General features: G+C 41.4%; 2 protein-coding genes across 2 annotated transcripts in view; both read left to right on the top strand.

Annotated features, from left to right (window-relative positions):
* Positions 1 to 1,137: 1,137 nt before the first annotated feature.
* Positions 1,138 to 4,194, top strand: LOC133509585 (SLC35A4 upstream open reading frame protein-like). The gene is made up of 3 exons (XM_061836749.1): positions 1,138 to 1,223; positions 1,637 to 1,735; positions 3,382 to 4,194. Exons 1-3 carry the CDS (start codon positions 1,209 to 1,211, stop codon positions 3,574 to 3,576), a joined length of 309 nt encoding a protein of 102 aa, XP_061692733.1. The 5' UTR covers positions 1,138 to 1,208; the 3' UTR covers positions 3,577 to 4,194.
* Positions 4,195 to 4,756: 562 nt separating this feature from the next.
* srbd1 (S1 RNA binding domain 1) overlaps positions 4,757 to 23,493 on the top strand; it is a 54,841-nt gene continuing 36,104 nt past the window's right edge. The window contains exons 1-12 of the mRNA XM_061837914.1: positions 4,757 to 4,903; positions 5,159 to 5,227; positions 5,894 to 6,146; positions 6,216 to 6,434; positions 7,017 to 7,183; positions 9,744 to 9,861; positions 9,946 to 10,084; positions 10,298 to 10,394; positions 10,465 to 10,651; positions 22,327 to 22,430; positions 22,581 to 22,688; positions 22,770 to 22,927. Of these exons, the coding sequence (XP_061693898.1) occupies positions 4,815 to 4,903; positions 5,159 to 5,227; positions 5,894 to 6,146; positions 6,216 to 6,434; positions 7,017 to 7,183; positions 9,744 to 9,861; positions 9,946 to 10,084; positions 10,298 to 10,394; positions 10,465 to 10,651; positions 22,327 to 22,430; positions 22,581 to 22,688; positions 22,770 to 22,927 (1,708 nt within the window). The 5' untranslated portion in view covers positions 4,757 to 4,814. The remainder of the gene's footprint in view (positions 4,904 to 5,158; positions 5,228 to 5,893; positions 6,147 to 6,215; positions 6,435 to 7,016; positions 7,184 to 9,743; positions 9,862 to 9,945; positions 10,085 to 10,297; positions 10,395 to 10,464; positions 10,652 to 22,326; positions 22,431 to 22,580; positions 22,689 to 22,769; positions 22,928 to 23,493) is intronic.

Below are 23,493 nucleotides of genomic sequence, written 5' to 3'. Positions count from 1 at the left end.
CCCACACTGTCGAGCAGCTCTTTTTGACCAGCAATATGGCGGCGTGAAAATGGTGACGTCACGTGCATAAGCTCGATAGATGCCACAACATGGCATTAAAGCAATAGATATGGCTCTTCAATTTACTTCAACATAGTTCCTTGGCACCAAGAGGTCACAAAAAGCTGCCAAAGCAATACTCATATACTATCCAGGACTTTAGCCAGAGCACAAAAGAGCAAAAAGGTGATCGATCTGATTTTTGGCCTAGTATTGAAGAACTTAGTAAGATGTATCTGCTCTGATGAATGGATCTGTCACTTTCTGCGTGATGCCTCGGCACAATTCACCTCACTGTGTCTCATTATCTACACTCACTCATGCAGAGCCTCAGAGCCTGCACAAGAGGCCCAATTTAATTATATGCCTTTCCTCCTAGCGGCCTTTCACTTGCAGGAAGTGGAAGTGACGCTTTAAAAAGAGATTACAGTTTGTATTTTTTTCACAATTTAAATTAGTTCCCATGTATCTTCATGTGAGTGACAGGCTTTTGTCAAAGCACTCGCAAGGATAGAAAGCTACAGTGCTTTACAGACCAAATTTCTTGTCCATCTTGCTGTTACTCATCTGTGCATGCAATAAAACTGAATGCAGCGCTTCTTTTTGATTTTGATATGACAGCAGGGATGTCGTGTTTTCACACCCATAAGGGATATGGTTGTCTCTGCTTGATATTGCTTTTTGCATAGTAGGGTTTTAGACAGTGTAGTCCAGCAGCCCAACTCAGGAGTAGAGAAACACTTTGTGTGTGTTGTGCTAATTATTATCATTTCTTAACAGTAGTGCAAAGTGTGCGAAATGACTCTCTCATAGATTTTCAGAAATAAACAGATAACAAAAATGCAACTGGGCAACTCCTGATGTCTGTTATTCCATAGACCCACTTATTTTTGTGCAAATTAAATTGTCTATGATGCACTATAATTTGACTACCTCCTTATGTTTTTGCAGCGAGACCATCAAATATTTAGTAGTATATATATAGTCAGAGCTCAAAACAAGAGTTAGAAGTATGTAATTCTGCTCACAAAATACGTACCGGTAATTACAATAATAACTGTGATGTTTCAGAAAATGTAAATTCATATATACAAATAACTATAGGGGGCAGTGTGCAACTCCGCAGCGACTGTAAATGAACGAAGAAGAGCGCCGCTAAACAAGGAAATATGGTGAATGACAAGGTCGGTAACTTTCAAAAATACTTTTTTTGGGGTGATATTTATCAACATTAACTGGATAAAAAAACCTCACGTAACATTTAAAGTCCACCATATATCAGAATTAGCTATTGGCGTTTAGCGAGCTGCTTTACGATGTGGCGCAGCCTCGTTAGCATCGTGAGCTAAACATACAGTAAACTTTTCGACTTGAGAAGCTGAATGAATAAAATGTTGGGAGAAAAATTGCTTTCTTACTTGTTAAACTACCACGATTCGGTCTGGTGAGCACAACCACGTTAATTACGTGACGAGGAAAGAGAGAATTGTGCATGAGCTGTTTCTATTGTAAGCCCGGTAATTATTCATATTTTACCTTGTAATGACGTTTGTGTCTACCTGTTGTTCATGCGTGCTTCTATTTGTGCGTTGTACAGAGCACTCTGGGCCAGCTAAAGGACCTGGTGGAGCTGAAGGATCAGTTAGAGGACATACAGAAACGTATGGAAGACGAGATCCAGGCTGGGGTTCCTGCTGTAAGTCCACCCCACAAATCAGGATATCTCAAACATTTTGGATCCACGGAATACAGGGCAAACATTTTCGAAGGACACCTCCATGATCCTCACTCGAGTTAAACATAAGCATGTGGAACCCTGAATGCCATGAGAATTAATTATATTTTCCATCCTAAATATTAAAAATCTGTTTAATCAAAAAGAACTGAAACAGATGAAATCCTACTTAAAGTGTTGGAATGTGTAATTTTGTAATGCAAATTATCTTATCTGGATGAAAATATATCTTCAACTGTTCCATAAAATGCATATCGTCTTTGATGTTTTTAGCAAAAAATATGTGTTTACCTAGTCCTAGTTTCTCTTACCTGCCACACAACTCATTTCATGGGCGCACCTCTGACGTCACAAAATTTGGGATGGGATGTTTTGGACTGACGATATTCTCGTATCCTCCCTGAAGAAAAACCCATCCATTTCGAGAATTCCTCACTGATGTCAGCTCCATAATTAGAGAACGGCAAGCTGTGCAAAAAGTACTGAAACATTGAACAGTTATTGATAAGATTTAAAAACATCAAATTAAGTTCACCTGGAAATGTTATGCTTCACTTCACCCAAGAAACAAAACATATATAGATGTGTTTATATATGTGTATGTGTGTGCGTATGTAGTATTCACTGGTGCCTTGTTACAGTGGTTCAGTTCCATGACTAAGATCATATCTCATAAAATAGTCTCTCAAGTAATCTTTCCCCATTGAAATGAATGCAAATACTATTGTTCTGTTCCAGTCCTACAATTTGTGATTTTGGTGTGCATGCTTTGGCCAGCCTTATTAAGACTTTCACAACTAATTTTTTGAGGGGGGGGTGGGCAAGCGATAGACAGTAGAAGCCTGTGAGTATTGTAATATCTGTACATGTTGTTATATCCGTGCATCCATTTTCTTTGCCGCTTATCTTCATGGGGGTTGTAGGGAATGCTGGAGCCTATCCCAGCTGTCAACGGGAGGAGGCGGGGTACAACCTGAAGTGGTTGCCAGCCAATCACACGGCACATCAAAACAATCATCTTCACTACTTATCCTCACGAGGGTCGTGGGATCCCAGTTGTTAACGGGCAGGAGTCAGGGTACACCCTGAACTGGTTTCCAGCCAATCGCAGAGCACATAGATACAAACAGCTGCACTCACAGTCACACCTCGGAGCAATTTAGAGTATCCAATTAATGTTGCATGTTTTTGGGAGGTGGGAGGAAACCGGAGTGCCTGGAGAAAACCCACGCAGACACGGGGAGAACACGCAAACTCCACACAGGCGGGGCCGGGATAGAACCCGGGTCGTCAGAACTGTGAGGCCATCTGATCCACTGTTCCGCCTACATGTTGTTACTGTTTGTGAATTTATCACCTTAAACTGTTATAACGGTGCAACATTCCCTTTTTGTTACCTTGTCTATGGCGTTTTAAATTGTGCGCTTGCTTGTAGCTAAGGACTATGCTAAAAAGTTTTTTTTCTTTTTTTTTTTTAAATACAGATTCAAAACTTTTGGTTTTATGTTTAGCTTGCTGGTAAACTTGGAGTGGCAACAAGCACCTTCAGCACCTTCATGTGACTGATAATCATCCGACTGCCCTTCTTGTCTTGGTGTCGTACTCAGGGTGGCAGTCTACTAGCTTCTCCCTTCCTGAAGGGCTTCCTGGCCGGCTACGTGGTGGCCAGATTCCGCTCGTCCGCGCTGCTCGGCGCAGTCGTGGGGACGTGCACGGGAATCTACGCGGCGCAGAACTATAAGATTCCAAATGTGGAGAACACAATTAAGGACTACATCAACACTCTGAAGGGAAAACGCTGATTTGAAATGATGTTACAGTTGTCTACTATCCGTTATTGTCTGCGTCGTGCAACCCCCATTCGGACGCACTTTTGTGGGACTGTATCCAACTTTATTTGGTCTGGCAATTATTCAGGTATGCGCGTGTCTACAAGTGTACATTTTAGGTCATTTTTGTGTCTGTAAAAAATTGCTCGATAAAAGGTAAATGAATTTTCTGTTTACATTTTGCAATCTGACACTGCCAAAGTTATGTTATGTTAAATATGTTGCTGAAATTCACTCCAAAAAAAAAAATGCAGAAATGTATAAGTGCCTTCTCTGGTGTGCTGTGCAATAACCGTCCCTCGTTGGAATAGTTTTCTCATTTTAATATGCTGGAATTGTCAAATATTGCACTCCTTCTTTGGCACTTTTACTGGAAAGTGCCAGAGAAATGTCAGTGACTCGACCTCAGAATTGTTGTGTTTTTGTTTTGTTTCACGTGCTCACATCGACATAGAAATATAACTATAGTTTTGTGAATTTTCCTCGGGATCAATGTCTATCTCAAAAAATTTTTTTGGTAGGAAATGATAAGCAAGTTGACTGCTCTGCATCACACTATTGATAATTAAACAGGTAATGTCAAGATCTTAATGTGTTATTGTGTGATCTGTTGTTTTTTTTGGGGGTGGGGGCAATTTTGAATTGTGAACTATTACAGTGTAATCATGATGACTACCAGTAAGTAGGAAATACATTCATAGAAATATATTCTACGTTTTGAAATTACAATGCGTTTGGCAGCCGAAGGTTTTCATGCGGTTTACTAACCCTATTTCATATACAGACCAAATCCATTTATAAAAATATTGTAGTAACTCATATTTACCCTGGAATGTTTACCCTCCAAAAAAGGTATTAAAGATAGTTAAAAAAAATATTTATCCTGGTAAAAGTACTCTATTATGGGCTATAGACTTCTTATACTATCCATATCTATACCACCTTTGAACTTGTTTCCTAAACAATATGTGATTAAATTCACACAATCAGTTCAGGGTGTACCCCGCCTCCTGCCCGTTGACAGCTGGGATAGGCTCCAGCACTCCCTGCGATCCTCGTCAGGATAAGCGGCAAAGAAAATGGATGGATGTACATTTACATGATTGCATTCCTCAAGTCTACAGTAATTGTCAGTATGTTGCTATTTCGCTCATTGCCTATAGGGGGCGATAGCATGGATATTAAACCTAAAAACGATTCTTATTTGGTTTATGAGAAGAAGTCTGGAGATTGAGTTTGTCTTCAACCGGTCAATTTTTTTTTCTTGCTTCAAGGATGTGTCTTCACAGCGAAATAAAGGGTAAAGCTTTTTAGTTCGTCTTGGGAACGTAATGTCGGGCGAAAAAGCCGAGTCTGAGACGTAGTTTGCCGTCATGACAGTGAGATAGTGACGCGCCAAATTTGAAATGAGCTCGGTTGTTTTGACTAGCGAAGGGTAGCAACCTAGCCTTAAACCAGCGAACAGAATAAACGACGACTGTATATACGTATCTGCATTGAAGCATGTAGTCCACTAACAAAAGTATCATAAGTCTTTACATTTATTTATCCTCAGAGAGATGAGTCGAAGAGGAAGAACCACCGTCAAGGTGGACTACGTGGATTTGATTTCGGATGAAGACAGGTGAGGGTTTATGATTTTTATGTTTCGCATTATTAGCTAGTGCTACTTCTATTTTGTGGGATGTCACCCCGACTGTTGAGCTTAAATGTCGGAGTTTTTTGCCATATCTTCGCCTGGTAAGTGTTTTGTACAACAGGTTAGTCTAGTAGCAGGTACATTCCAGTGGTGTTTCCCAAACATTTTGTCGGACGTACTTACAGGAGAAAATCTCACGGAACACACCCAAACTAACGTGTACAAAGTCTATCTACTGAAATAATGACGTGTTTGTCTAATTACATTACCTTACATCAACCACAAAAATGCTGAAAATGCATTTTTCTTCTTTAAAAACAAGAAAACACTGGCTCTCTCTTTTAATAATGTTCCTGTTGCCTAAACGTATTTGATTTTTAATAGTTGATGAATGAAAATGATTGCTTTGGCTTCTGTTGTTGTCTGTCGTGGCTCGAAAGCAAATACATGAGGTCAGAAGTTTCCAACATGTCACAAAATCTTTTGGAACATATGAATGGGTACAATTTCTTTTCAAATATTAAATGTGTACGCTGTGATTTCCTTCCATCTGGCTCCTTTCTTTTCATGTGGAAAACAAGCTACACAGTTACAATGTTATATCATTATACATGACATACATTACAGTAATTTCTCATTTACTTCCTACAGTAGTCATGATGACAATGAAGAAGAATGGAAGCCACCTGTGACAAAGCCAGTCCCCAGTACCTCCGGTGTATGCGATAAGAAACCCTCCAAGAGACCCTCCAAACGCAGTGGGCCTAAAAATGAGAGTGCCAAGATGGCCACAAAACCCCCCAAACCTCGGGTGAAGCGGGAAAAGCCTGAAAACAAAGTGAAGTTACAAGATGGAGATGGAGAATCAACAGTGGGTGGACCAAACGTCACGACAAAGGAAGAGGTATGATCGAGCTACATTAACAGCATTTTGCTGTTAAAATGCTCATTACGTATTTGGTTTCCTTTGCAGAGGAAGTCATTTACGGTCACAAATTCAGATACACGGGCCCAGGAAGGCCCGTCATTTGCTGGCTTGACTGCAAAGAAAGAAGAAGATGATGATGAGGACTTCACTTTTGAAGAGCCTGCGCTGAAGAAACAGAAGACAGGCTGCCAATCATCTCTCCCATTAAAACAGTCGCAAGCGTCTGTGAAAGGAGAGCTCGATATGAACTGGGACCTGATGGAGGTATTTTGGCTCAATGTGTGTCTGATTTGAAGGAAATATATACTTTTCTTTTCAGAAATAGATACTTATCGAATTAATTATAGTATTTAGTTGTTTAATGGTGGCATGGTGGAGCTACTGGTTAGCTCGTTAGCCTCACTGTCCTGAGGACTGAGGTTCAAATCCCGGCCCTGCCTGTGCGGAGTTTTCCATGTTCTCCCAGTGCCTGCTTGGGTATTCTCCACGCACTCCGGTTTCCTCTCACCCCTCAAAAAAAACAATGTATTGACTGGGGTCACTAAATTGGCGTGATTACGTCTCTATGTGCCCTGCGATTGGCTGCCAACCAGTTCAGGGTGTACCCCGCCTCCTGCCCAATGATAGCTGGGATAGGCTCCAGCACTCCGCGACCCATGTGAGGATAAGCGGCTCAGAAAATGGATGGATAGTTGTTATTTTTACATTTGATGGGTGAGCAGCCATTCCAGATACATGTATAATAAAGCTATTAAAAAGGCAATTTTGCATAACCCTTTAATGCTGATCAGAAAATTTCGATGTATGTGCGTTAACTCATCATGACTTCTGTGTGTGTTTGCTCAGGTGCTTTCAACCCAGACCTGCGTGGAGCGCTGGGTGTGCGCCAACGTTGTCACGTTGCTGCGCGAGGACAACACTGTGCCCTTCATGGTCCGCTACCGCAAGGAGATGATCAATCACATGGACGCCGATGCTGTGCGCGATGTCCAGCTGGTGTACGAAGAGCTTTGGTGTGTACTGTAAATCACCTCCTCTGAGGTTTTGCATCCACATCCCTTGTTCATCCATCTTCAGAATTTCTCCAGAGGAACCTAATGAGATCTCACGGCAGTGGAAGCGTCAAATAGACGTGGGCTTGTCCATGTTAAATTTAATTTGCTGACAAATACGGTTTATCAGTTATATGTATTTAATGTAAATATATACATATTTTGTAATGTTTCCAACGTGTCAACAGCCAACTAAATTAAATGGACCTCTCCGAAGGTGATCTTAAACTCCGTCTCCTTAGCCATATCCCACAAGCTTCCAAAATGGCGATTGAACAGAACATGTTTGAAGTCGATTCTCTTATCGCGTATTCCAGATAATATTGGGGTATGTTTTTTTCCAAATGCGTCAAACTTGCCCAAGAGAGTTCTAATGAGAGGTCTCAACTATTTCATGCAAGCATATGTACACGGAATTAAGATTTTGGGCGGAGCAGGACGACATGTCAGAGTTTCAGCGAAATGTTGGCGATCGATGCAAAAAAAGTTGACACCTCACAAACTTCATATTAAAATCCAACAGGATAAAATAGTGGAATCGTACTGCGCATTTAAAGCAGGGTGAGCACTTTTTACTTGGAAAGATCACAAGTAATAATATCATTGTTGTCTTTATCAGTGAGTGGGTGGAATTCATTTGACTTGGCTCGTAATGGAACCCAGTGTTCTTAAAAGACCCATGTGATCCAAATAGGCAAATAGACATTTCTATTGCACGACATCATGTACAGTATTTACGTATCACTAACCCGACTCTTCGGCATAAAACATGACAAGCTTCATTCAGCAGGCCAGTGATACACTAACAAAGTGAAAGTTGTTCTCCTGCAATGTATAAAGCACTGTTAATAATTCAATCAAAGTCAGAGAAGATACTTCTCCCTCACTTACATTCGAACATACAGCCTTGTGTTTGTTGATATTGTCCACATTTAGTTCTACGTGCGGTCTTCCTCGAGCCTTAATCCATCATAGACACTCCGTCAATTGTGTTTTAGGCTTTGGAAAATGAATCAACTTGTAACCTAGCAGGATACCTTTCATCAGAATTGCACGTTTCCCAAGCGCATCTCAGGACCATTTTCTTCGTAACATTAACTTTTCCAAGCGCACGCTACTGACAACCAGCATTGTTTATGGGACAATGTGGTGAGAGGGGCGTGTCAAGCCAGGGATTAAGACAATGCGGCTATCTTTTTGGCTATTATTGTATGAGTGATTGACAAGTCGGAAAGGTCCATCGGAACACCTGTATTCATTTTAAAATTTTTGGACAAGGGGCCATCATTTGGATTTTTTTCCCAGGCTGCATATACTATCTTTGTCTGTAAGTGGCGCCAAAGAACCATCTTTTAGAGCTCGCTGTATTATTATTATTATTATTATTATTATTTATTTAAGGTGTCACAGCAGCAATATCGACTGAAAAATGTGCACACATAATATGTGTATTGTGATTTACATGGAGGACAATATACAAGAGTCAACAAGAGATATAAATCTGTACAAAACCAAAATTATTTATGAATACTAAGGGAAATTCAAGTTGAGAGAACTGTACATTTTGAAAGAAATTAAATTATCCACAACTGTAGCTGAAGATGTTAAATGTTCATTGATTTAAGATTTTTATAATATTACTGATGTGCAAGGTTGTTGCAGTGCAAACAGTCAGTTGCGCATACTGTATATGGGTATATTTGGTATATTTTATTTTCAAAAATGTGTAAAAATGTGTCCACTTTGTCCATATTTGGCTAAGACGATCTCCTTTTCTGTGACTGGTTCCCTCTGTGTAGAGAGCGCACCATTGTTATGTTGACAGAGCAGGCTCAGGAACGGCAAGGGAAGGCTTTCCCTAGTAACATAGATAAAGTTGAAGTTGACTTTGTGTGCCCTCTTCTGTATATACATTTCGTACCAAAAACATGGGAATATGAACCCATGCACGCTTGCTCGAGACATTGCAATTTTGAGTTTGACTACTGTAATTCCCGGCCCACAGAGCACATTTGTAAAGGAAATACCATTTGGTACATACATACGCCACAGCTGTGTAAAAGCCGCAAGTGCCCACATTGAAGCCCACATTGAAACGCGAGATATTTACAAAGAAAGACGATACAGAGAAAGAATTTAACGCTAGCGCGGCACTAGCGCTAACGCTAACAGGGCTGGTTCAAAAAAAAAAAAAAACTTACCAGTAAATATCACTGAGACATGCCAGTAACACAGCAGCAACACGTTGGCGCAGCGCTAACGGGGCCGGTAAAAGTCACTTCCTCGGCACATGTATTCCACCGGTCTCATTTTTACCTTTTCCACTCAAGTGCCCCCTCTCGGCTGTTCGAAAAAAAAAAATGCACAAATTAACCGCATCACCGCATAAACTGCAGGATCCTCACGAGGGTCGCAGGTTGAAAGCTTGTGGAAAAAATTTGCAGTTTGTAGGCCGGAAATTACGGTACTTTGCTTGTTACTACATAATTATTCATATAATCTAATGTGTATCTTGTTATAGTGTTTTGGCAAAGAAGACCCAATCTGTGGTTAACACCCTGAAGAAAGATGGCATTTTAACTACTGAACTTGAAAAAAACCTGAGGAGCTGCCAGTCTGCAGATGAACTGGATCATGTGGTCAGAAAACATGTTTTCTTTTTTTTTAAAGAACAAAGTAAAAGGTAATCCAAAGCACACACTCAAACTGTCTCGTTTTTACAGTACACTCCTTTCAAGAAAGGTTGCAAGGTAACTAAAGTGCGCAAGGCCAAAGCGCTGGGCCTCGAGGCAGCTGCCACTGCCTTGATGGAAGCGCCCCACACACTGGATTTAAGGACATGGGTTAAACCTGGAACAGAAGGTATGGCCCATACATATCACCAATACGAATAATTCATGTTAGTCTTGTAATTGTGTTTTTTTTTTTCGTATTATCTGACGTATGCTAACATGCTGCGGCACATTGCTTGGAAATCAGATGTGTGATGTCAAATTGCCGTATTTTTTTGCCTGCGCCATTTCATGGAGAGCATGACATGAAAGTTAATTTTACATTTGTGTCCGTCTGCGTCAGGTCTCTCGTCTGTCGAAGAGGTTTCAACAGGTGTGCTCCATATTCTGGCCTACACCATCGCCAAAGACCCCGAAACACTCACCTATGTGAAAACATTGTGAGAGCACATCCAGTGACATGGAAGCCCTTCCTCTTTCCTCTTTTTAAATATTGCGCTCTACTTGTAGGTGTGAAAATGACGATGTGACCCTCCACTCGTCTTTAACCAAGACTGCGCTCAAGGAGAAGGAACAGGAGAAGTCGGCACCGAGCGACAAGAAGCCGGCGACTCAGAAAAACAAAAAGCAGGATGTCGACAAGTTCCACCTCTATTTCGACTTCACCAGCACCGTCCAACGCATCCAGCCTCATCAGGTACACCACCTTATGTCCTTCTATGAAGTTTTTATTCTGACAATGTTTTGCTATAAAGTGGAACCTCCAAAGGTGACTGAAGGCAAATAATGTTGTTGACAAATAAATATCACAAGGCTTGACACTTATGCTGTGGATTAAAATGACCAATTTGGAAAAAAAAAAAAAAAAAAAAAAAAAAGACTCCGCTAGAATAATAATTTAATTACAAAATTACGATGTAGCACATTCATTAATTAACACTCCTGTTGTGTAAAAACAGAGTTGATGGGTTAATGTCATAAACATGAACATTGTTGGTCTTCCACAGTAGTGTTAATTAATTCTAGCCATAATTTTATAAAATGCCGGTCGCTGACTTTATTGCTCTGTCAATACCTCCTATTCCCCTCCTTGACAAGTTAGTGACTGTCTCTTTAGTCGAATTATTCAGTGGTGCCTTGAGAAACAAGTTTAAATTGTTCTGTCACCACATTAGCTATTCAAAACTCTTATCTCCATTCATCTTCTCCTTTTTAAATGTATAGAAATGCCATTCATCTGTTCCAGTCTTTCCCCCCAGATCAACAAAAATTTGTGTAATGATTAATTTTGAAAAATAGCACTCCATAATATTGTACTTTATAAAAGGTTGCAGTCATAACATAATTTAATTTAAGGGACAAGATGGAGTTTTTTTTAACCTGTCACTCACATTTGAAGAAGTTACAGGTGTGGTCCACCAGTAATGCCCGCAGATATGAAGTTGCGGGTGTGATTAGGGATGGAATCTCAAGATTTTAAAATAACTTACTGAGTTGTTATACCCGAGTATGCAGTTTTTACCTAATACCATAATCCTAATTTGACACTGCACAGACTGAGACAAATATTTTTAAAGAGGTCAACAGACATTCAATTTCAAAACTAAATATTCATATAATCAAATTGTTTTATTTCATCATGATGTATTGTTCTAATCTCGCGTAATTTACTTTGCTATCTATTGTCAATCCATTGGTAAAAGCTAGCAGTAGATTATCGGCATCTTCCTAAAACATGGAGAGGGGAAAAGTTTTCAACTTCAATATAATGTGGTACCATGGGGGAAAATTATATGGAAAGACTAGTCTTAACATTAGAATTTAGATCAAGTCAAAGTAAATCACAATCTCATACTTATTATAGTTAGATACTGAAATATTACCCATGTTATATCCCAGAAATGTTTTCAATGTAACTCTGGGATGCCCAGATCCCCCCCCCCCAAAGATCTACTTTTCAAGCAGCCAGCTTCTCGCGATCGACCGGTAGGGGGCGGAGGTTGGAGCGGGTGGGGGCGGGGTTGCACGCGTGCATGGCCGCGACTGCCATAAATAGGAGGCTGACTTGCTCGAACGCACCTTTATGTACGTGCACTCGACGTATTGGCCACACCTGAATCAAGCGACGAGGTTGATGATAGTAAAAAAGTACGTTTCTTTCAGCTTCTCCTGTTAGGGGTCGCCACAGCGTGACATCGCAGATGAACGCTCATATTTGTGTGGCACAGTTTTTACGCCGGATGCCCTTCTTGACACATCAACACTTGGGGAGTTGAGGCCCCAGCGAGATACGAACTCACGACCCCTGGTTTACAATGCTCTAACCACTGAGCCATGATAGTCTAACGTCTTTTTTTTTTTTTATTTTGGGGCATGCCGTCGCACGATCAACCAAAACTGCCTTGCGATCGACGCGTTGAGCACCCCTGGTGTAACTGACTTTCCTTTGACATGGCTTGTTATTGTCACGTCCCATCGGAACGAGAGTAGGACCCAAATGCAGGACTCGGAAGATGCAAGGTAGTTCAAGGAGAAACGTTTATTATATGCAGAGGTAGGGGATCGAGCAGGCAGTCCGGTGCAGCAGCGGTAGTTGGGACGTCGGGCGAAGAGAGCAGGTGAGCGGACAGGCAGGAGTCGGTACACAGGAGAACAATCAAAGCAGGCAGAAGTAACGAAGGAGCCAGGCTTACAAGGTTGGTCTGAGAACAGGCGAAGGTCGGTACACACAGGTTCGATCAGGGATACCGGAGCACACGAACGGGACATGAAGATCAACGAACTGGCGGGGACCAATCGTCATCGGGGTGATATAAATACACAGACTAATCAGCCCGCATGAGACCCAGGTGTGTGCCCCAATCAGCGCACCCGCGCAGGCACCCACACAGCTCGTGCTGGAGCGGCAGGATCATGACAGTTATGTTGATGGCTTTCGACGTAAATGTCCTCGCAGCAGGTGAAGTACATGAAGCAGCTCGGAACATGTGCTTTTGGCCTCACTTCCGGACTTGCTCAGTACGGCTAACTTGGATTTCCTGTTTTCGGGTGAATACTGATTAGGGTCAGGCTTGTTCTGTTACCAACGTTTATGAAATAAACCCGTAAATTAATGTCAAGACTACACAAAATAAGTGACATCTTTCAATATCTATTTTTTCTACTCGTAACAAATTTTACACGCGTGATGTTTCGTGCTCGACTGTGCAGATTTGCGAGTGCGATGACGCGCCGGCGTGATCGCACACGTCAAATGTGAGTGACTGTTTAACTACTTTATTATTATATTTGTATGTAGCCTCATTTCAGTCCTTGCTCTCACTCTCAAAGCCATCACTTTCAAGTTTTAATAGCTTCTTTTGTTATTTAATGAGTTATAAAGCATATGGGCTTCTTTTGGTTAAGTAGTTTTTGTGTCAAGCAGTAAACAGTGTCACTCCAAAGTGAGCCTTAACTTTGAAGGCTCTGATTAGATTCGATGTGCAGGAAGTATTTTGACTTTTTCGTCACATACACTCGTAGCAACACATGCCATCTGTTTGTGTCCCGTGCTTGCCGCTGACGAACACGAACCCATGTCAGTCGCGGTTAGCCTCGTTACCCCCTTTGTCCCCCTCCCTTTTATCTCCAACCCCCCACCCCCGCCCCCGCCGCTCGCCCCACCACCCCCAGTGACTGGTGGGTTAGTCAGAGTTGGTCCCGGGCCTCATGTGTCACCACGGCTCCCGTCACCCGCTCCCGCCTCTGTGCCGCACCACCACTCTCTGGAAAGTGGGCTCTGCCCTACAGTCTTTAAATAACACACGTACACACATGCGCACACACATCCAGCAAGTCCCCCTCGTTCTCTCCTCTGAACATATGTGACATGTCCCCTGCCGACATGCCATTGGATTACAGAGCCTGACTGACAGGCGTTCTCCAGCCATGACAGCTCTTGGCGCCCCGAGCACCAGGAGAGATGGGGAAGGAAGGAAGGAAGGAAGGGAAGGAGGGAGGGAATGGGTGAAGGAAGAGCGCCCAGATGGAGGAGTGTTTGTCACTTATCCCTCCCTCCGCTCCTCTTCTCTCCCACCGTCTTAATTTGATGACTCGCTTTTGTCACAGAGTGTGAATCCACAGTGACCCTGCACGCTGTCGGATGACGGCAAAAATGAACCTTGCCGTCAAGTTGGCACAGGGGTGTGGTGGGGGAGAGGGGCAGCAGGTGGGAGACAGGAGGCGTGCGTGTGAGTGCGCACTTTGCTGTGCTTTATCATTTTTGGTTGCAAGTGGGGGGGGGGCACTTTGTGTGTGACTCAGACAGTCACTGTAGAATATTGGGGTTGCTCCTATATTAGTTGATAAAGGCAATCTGAAATGGCAATGAAATGAGATATTGGCTCAATATTGCAGGTTACATTCATATTAAGAACATTTTCAATTTGATTTGTAATGTAATTCTCAGGCGTCACGGTGTACTACTGGTTAGCACATCTGCCTCACAGTTCTGTGGACCCGAGTTCAAATCCGGCCTCACCTGTGCAGAGTTTCCATGTGCTCCCTGTGCCTGCGTCTGTTTTCTCCTGGTACTCCAGTTTCCTCCTACACCCCCAAAACGTGCATGCTAGAATAATTGAAGACACTAAATTGCCCGTAACGGTGGATAGGCTGGAAAGCGTTGGCCTCACAATTCTGAGGCCCAGGTTCAATCCCGGACCCGCCTGTGTGGAGTTTGCATGTTCTCCCCGTGCCAGCATGGGTTTCCTCCGGGCACTCCGGTTTTCTCCCACGTCCCAGATGAAAAATACAACATGAATTGGACACTCTAAATTGCCCCTAGTTGTGATTGTGGGTGGGGGCTGTTTGTCTCTATGTGCTCTGCGGTTGGCTGGCAACCAGTTCAGGGTGTAGGGTGTACCCCGCCTCCTGCCCCTTGACAGCTGGGATAGACTCCAGCACTCCCTGTGACCCTTGTGAGGATAAGCGGCGAAGAAAATGGATGAAATGGCCCGTAAGTGTGATTGTGAGAGCGAATGGTTGTTGTTTGTATGTACCCTGCGATTGGCTGTTCAGGGTGTACCTTGCCTCTCGTCCACAGTGAGCTGCGATAGGCTGCAGGACACCCCTGACTTGAATGAGGATAAGCGGTTTGAAAAAAAAAAAAAAAATTATGAATGTAATTCACATTACAGAAACTTTAATTTTGTACTTGCATCTTTATTTCACCCATGAATTGCAGTGGTACCTTGATTTATGATTTCAATCTGTTCTGTGACTGAGTTCACAAGTAATTTTTACTCTTGTATATCAAGATACGTTTCACCATTGGAATTAATTGAAAAGCCCTTAATTCTCTCCAGCCCTCCCCAAAAACAACCATTTTTGTTTTGTTTTTAAATGAGAAAGATACACTACAATACAAACATATAATTTAAGAGATTGTGCTTTTAGGTATTCCCAGAGGAATAGTGGACATGTTTGTGTTGGCTAAATGAATTTAAAATTCAACTGCTTTTTGTTGTTGTTTGTATCATGATTTGAGGAGGACATTATCTTGTAAATTGTCTGATGTAGCTGTGTGTGTGTGTGTGTGTGTGTGTGTGTGTGTTTGTTTGCAATATCAGATGAAGAAAAACTCATATATTCAAGTATAAGGCATTTTATTTGGCGCAAGCTTTTCTGTGCTTGGCTGCAACACAAGAGGACAATGTTTGATGTATTTGTGGATTTCTGTCTACTCTCCTTTTTTGTCTTATAAGAGGCCTGACCAAGCGAAGACTCGTAGTTTGGAAACCTTCTAACTTGGTGCACAAAGCCACCACTGTTTATTAAGGCCATACTGGGAACAAAATATCAGAATACGTTTGTAATTATGGGAAAAATATATTCATAGTAGGAAAATCAAAATGTAGAATAATGGATATTTCGTAGGAACAAAGTGTTAATCCTGCAAGGGAACTTACGTGGTCACTGGGAAATGAAGAAAAAAATGTGACTTAATGTGATCTGGTTTTAACGTTGCAAGAAAAACATTTTAGGAGGATGAGTATAATTTTGTAAAAGATGTATGTAATATTGCGACAGAAATGCATTGATTCATAATTTGTCAGTCAGTATATATGTAGTTTTATGTGAAATGTGGTAATCCTGTTACAAACACCTTATACAAGAATGGTGTAATTTGTGGGTAAAAGTTGTAATTTTTCAACATTAAGGGTCTTATTTTTCAATATAGAAATTGATATTCTAATGAAGTTGTAAGTTTCAAAAGCTTACCACAAACGATAAGTCTTACCTTTTTCAAGAAATACTGTGTGAGTGTGTCTCTGTGTGTGTATTGAATACATAAAATATTTTTATAATTCTAATAGTAAATAAAAACTTAAACTTCTCAAGGATCATGTCATAATGGGAAGGGAAAAATATGTAATTTATGAGACACAGAAAATAAATCAATAACTAATTTCATTATTTGCAAGGATCGTGAGAAATTTGTGATATTACTTGAGTAAAATCTGAATTTTCTGAAGAAAATTGGAAGATAGATTAAAAAAAGTGAATGAATAATGACTGTTCACATTACAGCAATAAAAATGTGTAATGTCTGATTTGTGATATTTTTGTATAGGGTTCATTTTTGAATTAATTTTATGATGGCGCTTCTTGATTACCTATAGAACACCATTGACCCCCCCTGGAAGACTGAACAGTTTGGTAATTGAATCAATATCACTTTGTTGCAAACTTGCTCACCCTGTGTATCTTGAAGCATAATTCCTTTGACGTATGTCGAGACGCCAAACTGGGACGTAGACAGATTTGATTTTAAGGCCTTCTTATGAAGAGTACGTTTTTAGCTCATAGCTATAACTCGGTGGCGCGCTTATGTGTACGCCAGAGCGGATTTGCGGGCTGGGTTGCCACTTGCTCTTCGATTTATCGGCAGCTAAGCGCAGCGGTCAGGGCTTGCCTGCAGAGGGGTAGGGATAAATGGAGCTGCTTCATCAATTAAACACTCCTCTTTGATTGACAGGTGGAACAAGTTTGTTTTGCTCTGTTGTTCTCATACGAGCAACACTTATGCTTGGGTCCTGATCGGATAATTCCATTCCATCAACCAGAAGTTTTCCCTTCACAAAATATCTTCACGACCCAAGTTCTTTATATACTGTACTCTTTGTTATATATCCTATAGATCAGAGGTGTCAAACTCATTTTTGTCGCGGGCCACATTGGCGTTCCCGTTTCATTCAGAGGGTTGTTATGACTGTGAAACAATAAAAAAAACATTTAATCGCTTCATCATATTTACACATTAAATTTATGAACTAGGTTTGGAATCAGAAATCAAGGGTAATGGGTTTTTCAACTATTGTTGATGTTTGGTAACACAAAAATGATTGCGATATCTCAACATTCTCATTTATAATATGACAATTGGAAATATTGGTCCAGATTTGAACAAGAATGATTGAGGTTGACACACGTGATTTGCCTTTGTGGGGCACAATAAATCATCTGGTGGGCCAGATCTAGCCCCCGGGCCTTGAGTTTGAGACATGTGCTCTAGATGTTGAAAGTCAAGCCATATCTCTAACTAGCCCAAAAATTGTGAGCATTTATTTCTCTAATCAAGAGATTTAAAGGAAAGATATTTGGTGTTCTGATCTTTTCCATTTCCAACCAAACCTTTAAAAAAAAAAAAAAAAATCTGAGCGGTGAAAGAAAACTTCTTTGTTCATTTATATAGAATGACCCAGCAGAAACACCCAGTACATAATCAATTCCCGCTTTTGCTGTCCTTGTTCGTGTTTGTTTTTAGGGTGGAACATGAGCTTTTTTAGAAGGAAAGTCTGGGCCATGTTTGTGTAAAGATGAGCAGGGCGTTGGAGGGGTTGTGTTTTCTCGTGACGATTTAATTCCCACGCGTGCTTACAGTATCAGTGAACAGTTTATCCAGGATTGCACCCCAAAAAAAAATTGTGTTGACTGTTTATCACATTCCAAATGTAGTCTGATTGTGTATCACACATATAATTTAGTAGTTTTTCTTTACCCTGCTGTGTTGGCATGAGGAATCATTTTTTCGTGTTAAGATTTTTTTTTTTGTTAAATATATAAATGTATTCTTTTCTTCTTTTTTTTTTTTCTTTTTTAAATAAATTCTGGCAGCCAGCTCAGGGTGTACCCAACCAAGAGCTGTAGAATATTTGTCCGGCACGGTGGATCAGCTGGTAAAGGGTTGGCCTCACAGTTCTGAGGACCCAGGTTTGATCCCGGCTCCGCCTGTGTGGAGTTTGGATGTTCCTCCCGTGCCTGCGTGGGTTTCCTTCGGACACTCTGGTCTCCTCCCACATCCCAAAAACATGCAACAATAATTGGACATTCTAAATTGCCCCTTGGTGTGATTGTCAGTATGGCTGTTTGTCTCTATGTGCCCTGCGATTGGCTGGCGACCAGTTCAGGGTTTACCTCGCCTCCTGCTTACTGACAGCTGAGATAGGCTCCAGCACTCCCCGTGACCCTCGTGAGGATAAGCGGCAAAGATGATGGATGTAGAATATTTGAGAGGTTTTTTCAAGGATGATTTTTTTTTTTTTTTTAACTTTTTAATCTTTTGATGTTCTAATACTTTGGATAGGTCCTAAAAATGCACAATTCCTTACAAATAGTTTTTGTAAATCCAACTCCATTCATCTGTGAATAAAATGCTCCATACATGGACAAATCTGAATCTGAATTTCAGTTTTCTTTTTTTTGTATGGCAAAAATCTAAACTTCTTTGACCTTAAATGCCATAGAATTTGGAATCAGCCTAATGTCCCAGTTGTGTCATGCAGGTCAGTGTGTGTATGCATGGTGTGCATAGATGTGTTGATGACAGTATTCCTCTAAAAGAAGACGGAGAGAGACAAGGAGACGGATAGCGAGAGGACAGCGGTTGGCTGGCTGCCCTCCCTGTAGGGGGTTTCTGTCGCTGCCAGATGGATGATGACGGTGGTCTGTCCGTTTGCGCTTGTCAGGCATTGGCCGGTACCTACCTACCTGTCACTCTCGCCCCGACTTAATGGGCAAACACACACTTCTTGCTCTGTCTCGCATCACCCTTCCTCTCAGATCACCCGCTTTCTCCAGCGAGTGAACCAACCCGAAGAGAAAGTGAGCAACATGCCGGCTGGGCTATGAAGTTTGGCCACATTTTGTTGTGAGACGTTTAGGCGTCGCACTTGTAGTTTGCGTGAATCGTTTTGTGTAATATATTTGCATTTTAGTCATGTCAAAGCACTTTACATCCAGAGCTTGTCTACAATCACAGTCCTACACATGTAAACCCTGCTCGAGCAAACAACCAGGCAACGAAGGCAAAGAAAACTCCCTCTAAGCAAGAAACCAACCGACTCATTTACTGTGGGGCGGCCATCTGCTTTGACTGTAAAGCAATGTAACTAATGGAATGGTCATAAAAAAGGGGAGGAGGGAGCATACATTAAAAAAACAAAAGAAAATATACGAAGCTGAGAGTACCTGGCAACTACATTTAATGTGTCGCTACCAGGCTACACCCTTTGTGTACCCCTGTACTCCAAAAATGACAGTTTAATACCTACTTTGTACAGGGAGTCCTCTGGTTGAGACTGTCTCGACCTAAGACCTTTCGACTTTACAACGCCCGTCCCCTATCCGGCATTTTGTCTGGCAAATGCTTGTCTGTATTTGTCGGCCGGGAGTATCTTGGCATTTTTTGCCCTCCTTTTTAGACATTATCACCCCAAAGAAGAAAGCTCTCTTTTAGCAACGCTTCTGCAACCAATAGAAAATCCATTACCATGGAAACTAAACTCATAATCATAAAAAGATTGGACAAAGGAGAGACCAACACCACCAAGGCTTCAGTCGGTCGACCATGGTGACAGTTATTAAAGACAAATCCCATATTTTAGCACATGTGATGAAGGGTTCCCTTCCTATGTTGGATACAATGATCCCAAAACAAGGTTTTTTGATAATTGTCGGGATGGAGAGAATTGAGGACCAGGTTCCTTTGCAATAGCTAAACACAGGCTCCCCTTCTTCTTCTCCATCCACTTCTCAGCATTAATGCTAAGTACATTTTGTTTATTTCAATGTATTAGTTTTTTATACAAAGTATTTTGACGTAAATTCTGACTTTAATGGTGGAATTCGAGTTAAGTCGCTACTGTAGGAACGGATCTCAGTCATAGACTGAGGACTCCCTGTATTCCAATCAAAATAGTCAGTCAGGGAGACATTGTAGTATGGCAACTTTCTGGGTGACCAAATATGTAAATTTTCCAGATTTCTGAAAACGATGGGGCACAGATTGGGCTATGTTCATTTAACTACTTTAACCTCTTGGGCTTTTGCAGATGTTGGGCGTCTGTCGGGAGGTGTGCGATTTGATGAATATCATTTGAGAAATGTCATCGCAGTCAAGGCGTCCGCCCGCAGCGGAAAGATGCCATCCTGGGAGAAATCTAAATTTCATCCTAATTCGAGTAAGCTCGCCCCTGACATGCCATTAGCGGTGTTTTTCATGTTGCTGTTGTCGCTTTTGTGCGAGGGTGCTGGTGAGCTCTAATAGTTGTGGCACGGAGCGTGCGTGTGTGGGTGGCGGGGGCAGGCCTGGCGGTCCTCGCAGCTGACGGTGGCACAATGGTGGCATTTGTCAGCTTGCTTTTTCCACTTGGGCTCCAGATTGACGTCTTGTTTCTCGTGCCTTGTGCTGTGGCAGGCTAAAGGTTCCCCACTGAAAAGGTCAGACACTTACTACTGTTTGCTTAACAGCATGTAACAGTTCTTCTGAAGGGTGGGGGGGCAATACACAGCACAACAGGCCTGGCCAAAGGACACACTCAGAGGCTCATCACTCTCACGTGTGAGTGTGTGGAAAGAAAGTGTAGTTTTCTTTCAATTCAAATTTGTTTGTCATAATTTAATTACCTCAGCCAAGAAGGGGACGTGACCTTTTCTGATGATGGTCTTTAAAAAGGAGAACAGTACCTAATCTAGAGTATTTCTCTTGCAAGACAACATGCCATCGGCGTTTTATCTGCTATAGGTATAAAGGGACAAACACCTATATTGTGGCCACCATCATCTCCTGAGCTCAACTGTACTGAGAATCTGTGGCGCATCAGCATGAGGAAAATCTCCAAAATTCATCAGGCAGAATACTGCCAAACAGCAACGATAATAATGTAATAAAAAAAAAAAAAATCATAATTTGGAAATCTTTGACCAATTTTTCAACAAAAATTTTGCCATTTGTTTTAAAATCCTGATGTCTAAACCTAGATAATTGAGTGATTTTTTTTTTTTTTTTTTTTTTGCTATAAGTTGCATCGAGTATTTAGAAAAATGAACAAAAAGTAGATGCTTCCTAATTTGGAGCATAATGTAAGGGGAGCAAATTCATAGTGTGGCCACATCATCCCTAAACCTCAATTTTCTTTCAAAGTAGATCTATGATGATAAATGGCAGTATCTCTCTTGACCACCAACAATAATGGTTTAACCCATTCATGGGGAGTGTCCCATTTTTGGGACATCATTATTTTCACGCATTATATCCTTCAGTATATCAAAATATTTAAGTGTTTTAATTTCAAGCCATAATTTGGTATCAGGAGAGGATAACTCATCGGTCAAAGTTAATACGGAGTTATTTCCCTTTCCTTCCTGACCCAACATGGCTGCCTCTAGTTATCATATAACTTCTCCGTAAATGAAAAAGAGGTGTTATTTCCTTCATTGTGGCCTGTTAGGAGACTTTTATCTCAATAAGGCAAAAAAGTTGCCACCCTGCTCATGAATGGTTTAATAAAAAAAACATTTGGAAAACTCATCTGCATAGTTTGCAAAAACCTGTCAGTGTTTTTATTCCTCCAATAAAACCCCTTATAGCCAATATAATTTGATATATTTAAAGTAAGAAACTGTCATATTGATTATATTGGAAAATTAATAAAAACAGCAAATGCATAATTTGGAACAGTGTGACGGCAGATAAACTCATGTCTGGCTACCATCATTGTCAGACCTCAACCGTATTCACACCCTGTGGAGTGTTCCTGTAGTATAGTAAAAAAAATTGCAGCACTAGATTTTGAATATTTTTGCAAATATGTCATTGCGTTTACTTTGTTTGATCACATTTTGATTGGTATAGAAGCCCAAAACATTTTATACACTGTAAATCACATTGACTATTTAAAAAAACAGAGGAACGAAATGAATGAATTTTAATCTTTGCCCCTCACAATCAAAATAATTTATCCACACTTGATGAATGAAACACGCTATTGCATTGGTTCCTTCCCACTGTTTACTGTAATGCATTAACCAGATCTTCTTTGTTGGGCTGGACAGACGCTTGCCATCAACCGAGGGGAGAGTCTGAAGATTTTGACAGTGAAGGTGAACATCCCTGACAGGGTGAAGAAGAAGTTCGCATGGTGGTGTGTCAACAACAGGTCACAGCACACACACTGACTAGCGTGCATGCACACACACACACACACACACACACACACACACACACACACACACACACACACACACACACACACACACACACACGTGCTGTCGTATGTGAGATAAACAAAACTTTTGTTTCAATGCAGGTGGAAACCAAAGACATATACACGGGACGAGCATCAAATGCTCATCAAGGATTCAGTAGAAGACTCTTATAAAAGGCTCATTGTACCCTTTCTGACCCGAATGTACAGGTTTGTCAAAATCATTGACTTGTCCCACCTTCAATTTGTGTCTTATTTTTCTATCTTACTCCTTTTTTTCTTTTCTTTTAGAACAAACCTTACTAAAACAGCCGAGAAGGAATCAGTCGCTATGTTTGTGCGAAACCTCCGCCAGCGCTTACTGGTGTGTCCAGTGCGGGGCTGCGTCATGATGGGGGTGGATCCCGGCTTCAGACACGGCTGCAAGCTGGCAATCCTCTCCCCAACTGGTAAGCAAACATAACGTAATATTGCTTTGAAATCTGATGTTAAACAGTATTCCATATGACCAAAATTAAATGTAGTCTTTTACTCCCTATGCTGCATCAGGCTTTTTGGTAGCTTATGGCCAGAACACTTGGTCTGTCCTTCTGTGATCATCATAACATATTGAAGCCATGCTTTGGCCGCTTTTGCTGGCATAAGCAAAGCTTTTCTATTAAGTGTGTGTGTCTCGTTCTGAGAGGTCGTCCATCCATCTTCTGTAAAGTTTGTCCTCACAAGGGTTGCAGGTGAGCTGTAGCCTATTGCATGAGGCTTCGGGTGAGATGTGGAGTACACTCTGTAAAGGTTGCCAGCATTGTAGATATAGAAAACCAACCATTCACAGTCACAGTTAGGGACAATTTAGAGTCTTCAATCAACCCCGCTATTGTGGACCATGGTGAAAAAAATTAAAATTGGCAACTCACACCCATGATTGAACAACGCACATTTATTGACCCTTTTTCTTGTGTCCTGTTATGATAGACATGTTTATCCAAATTTTTCAGTGAATCAGGTGCCGGGGGGGTCT

Source organism: Syngnathoides biaculeatus, chromosome 12, assembly GCF_019802595.1.
Source record: "Syngnathoides biaculeatus isolate LvHL_M chromosome 12, ASM1980259v1, whole genome shotgun sequence".
NCBI lineage: Eukaryota > Metazoa > Chordata > Actinopteri > Syngnathiformes > Syngnathidae > Syngnathoides > Syngnathoides biaculeatus.
Note: the sequence above shows the minus strand (reverse complement) of the source record. Positions and strands in the feature narration are given on the sequence as shown.

What these genes read in the sequence shown, in the direction of transcription:
- LOC133509585 (XM_061836749.1), top strand. An exon ending in TCCAGGCTGGGGTTCCTGCT is followed by an intron (nt 1,736 to 3,381) that starts GTAAGTCCACCC and finishes TGTCGTACTCAG; the next exon opens with GGTGGCAGTCTACTAGCTTC.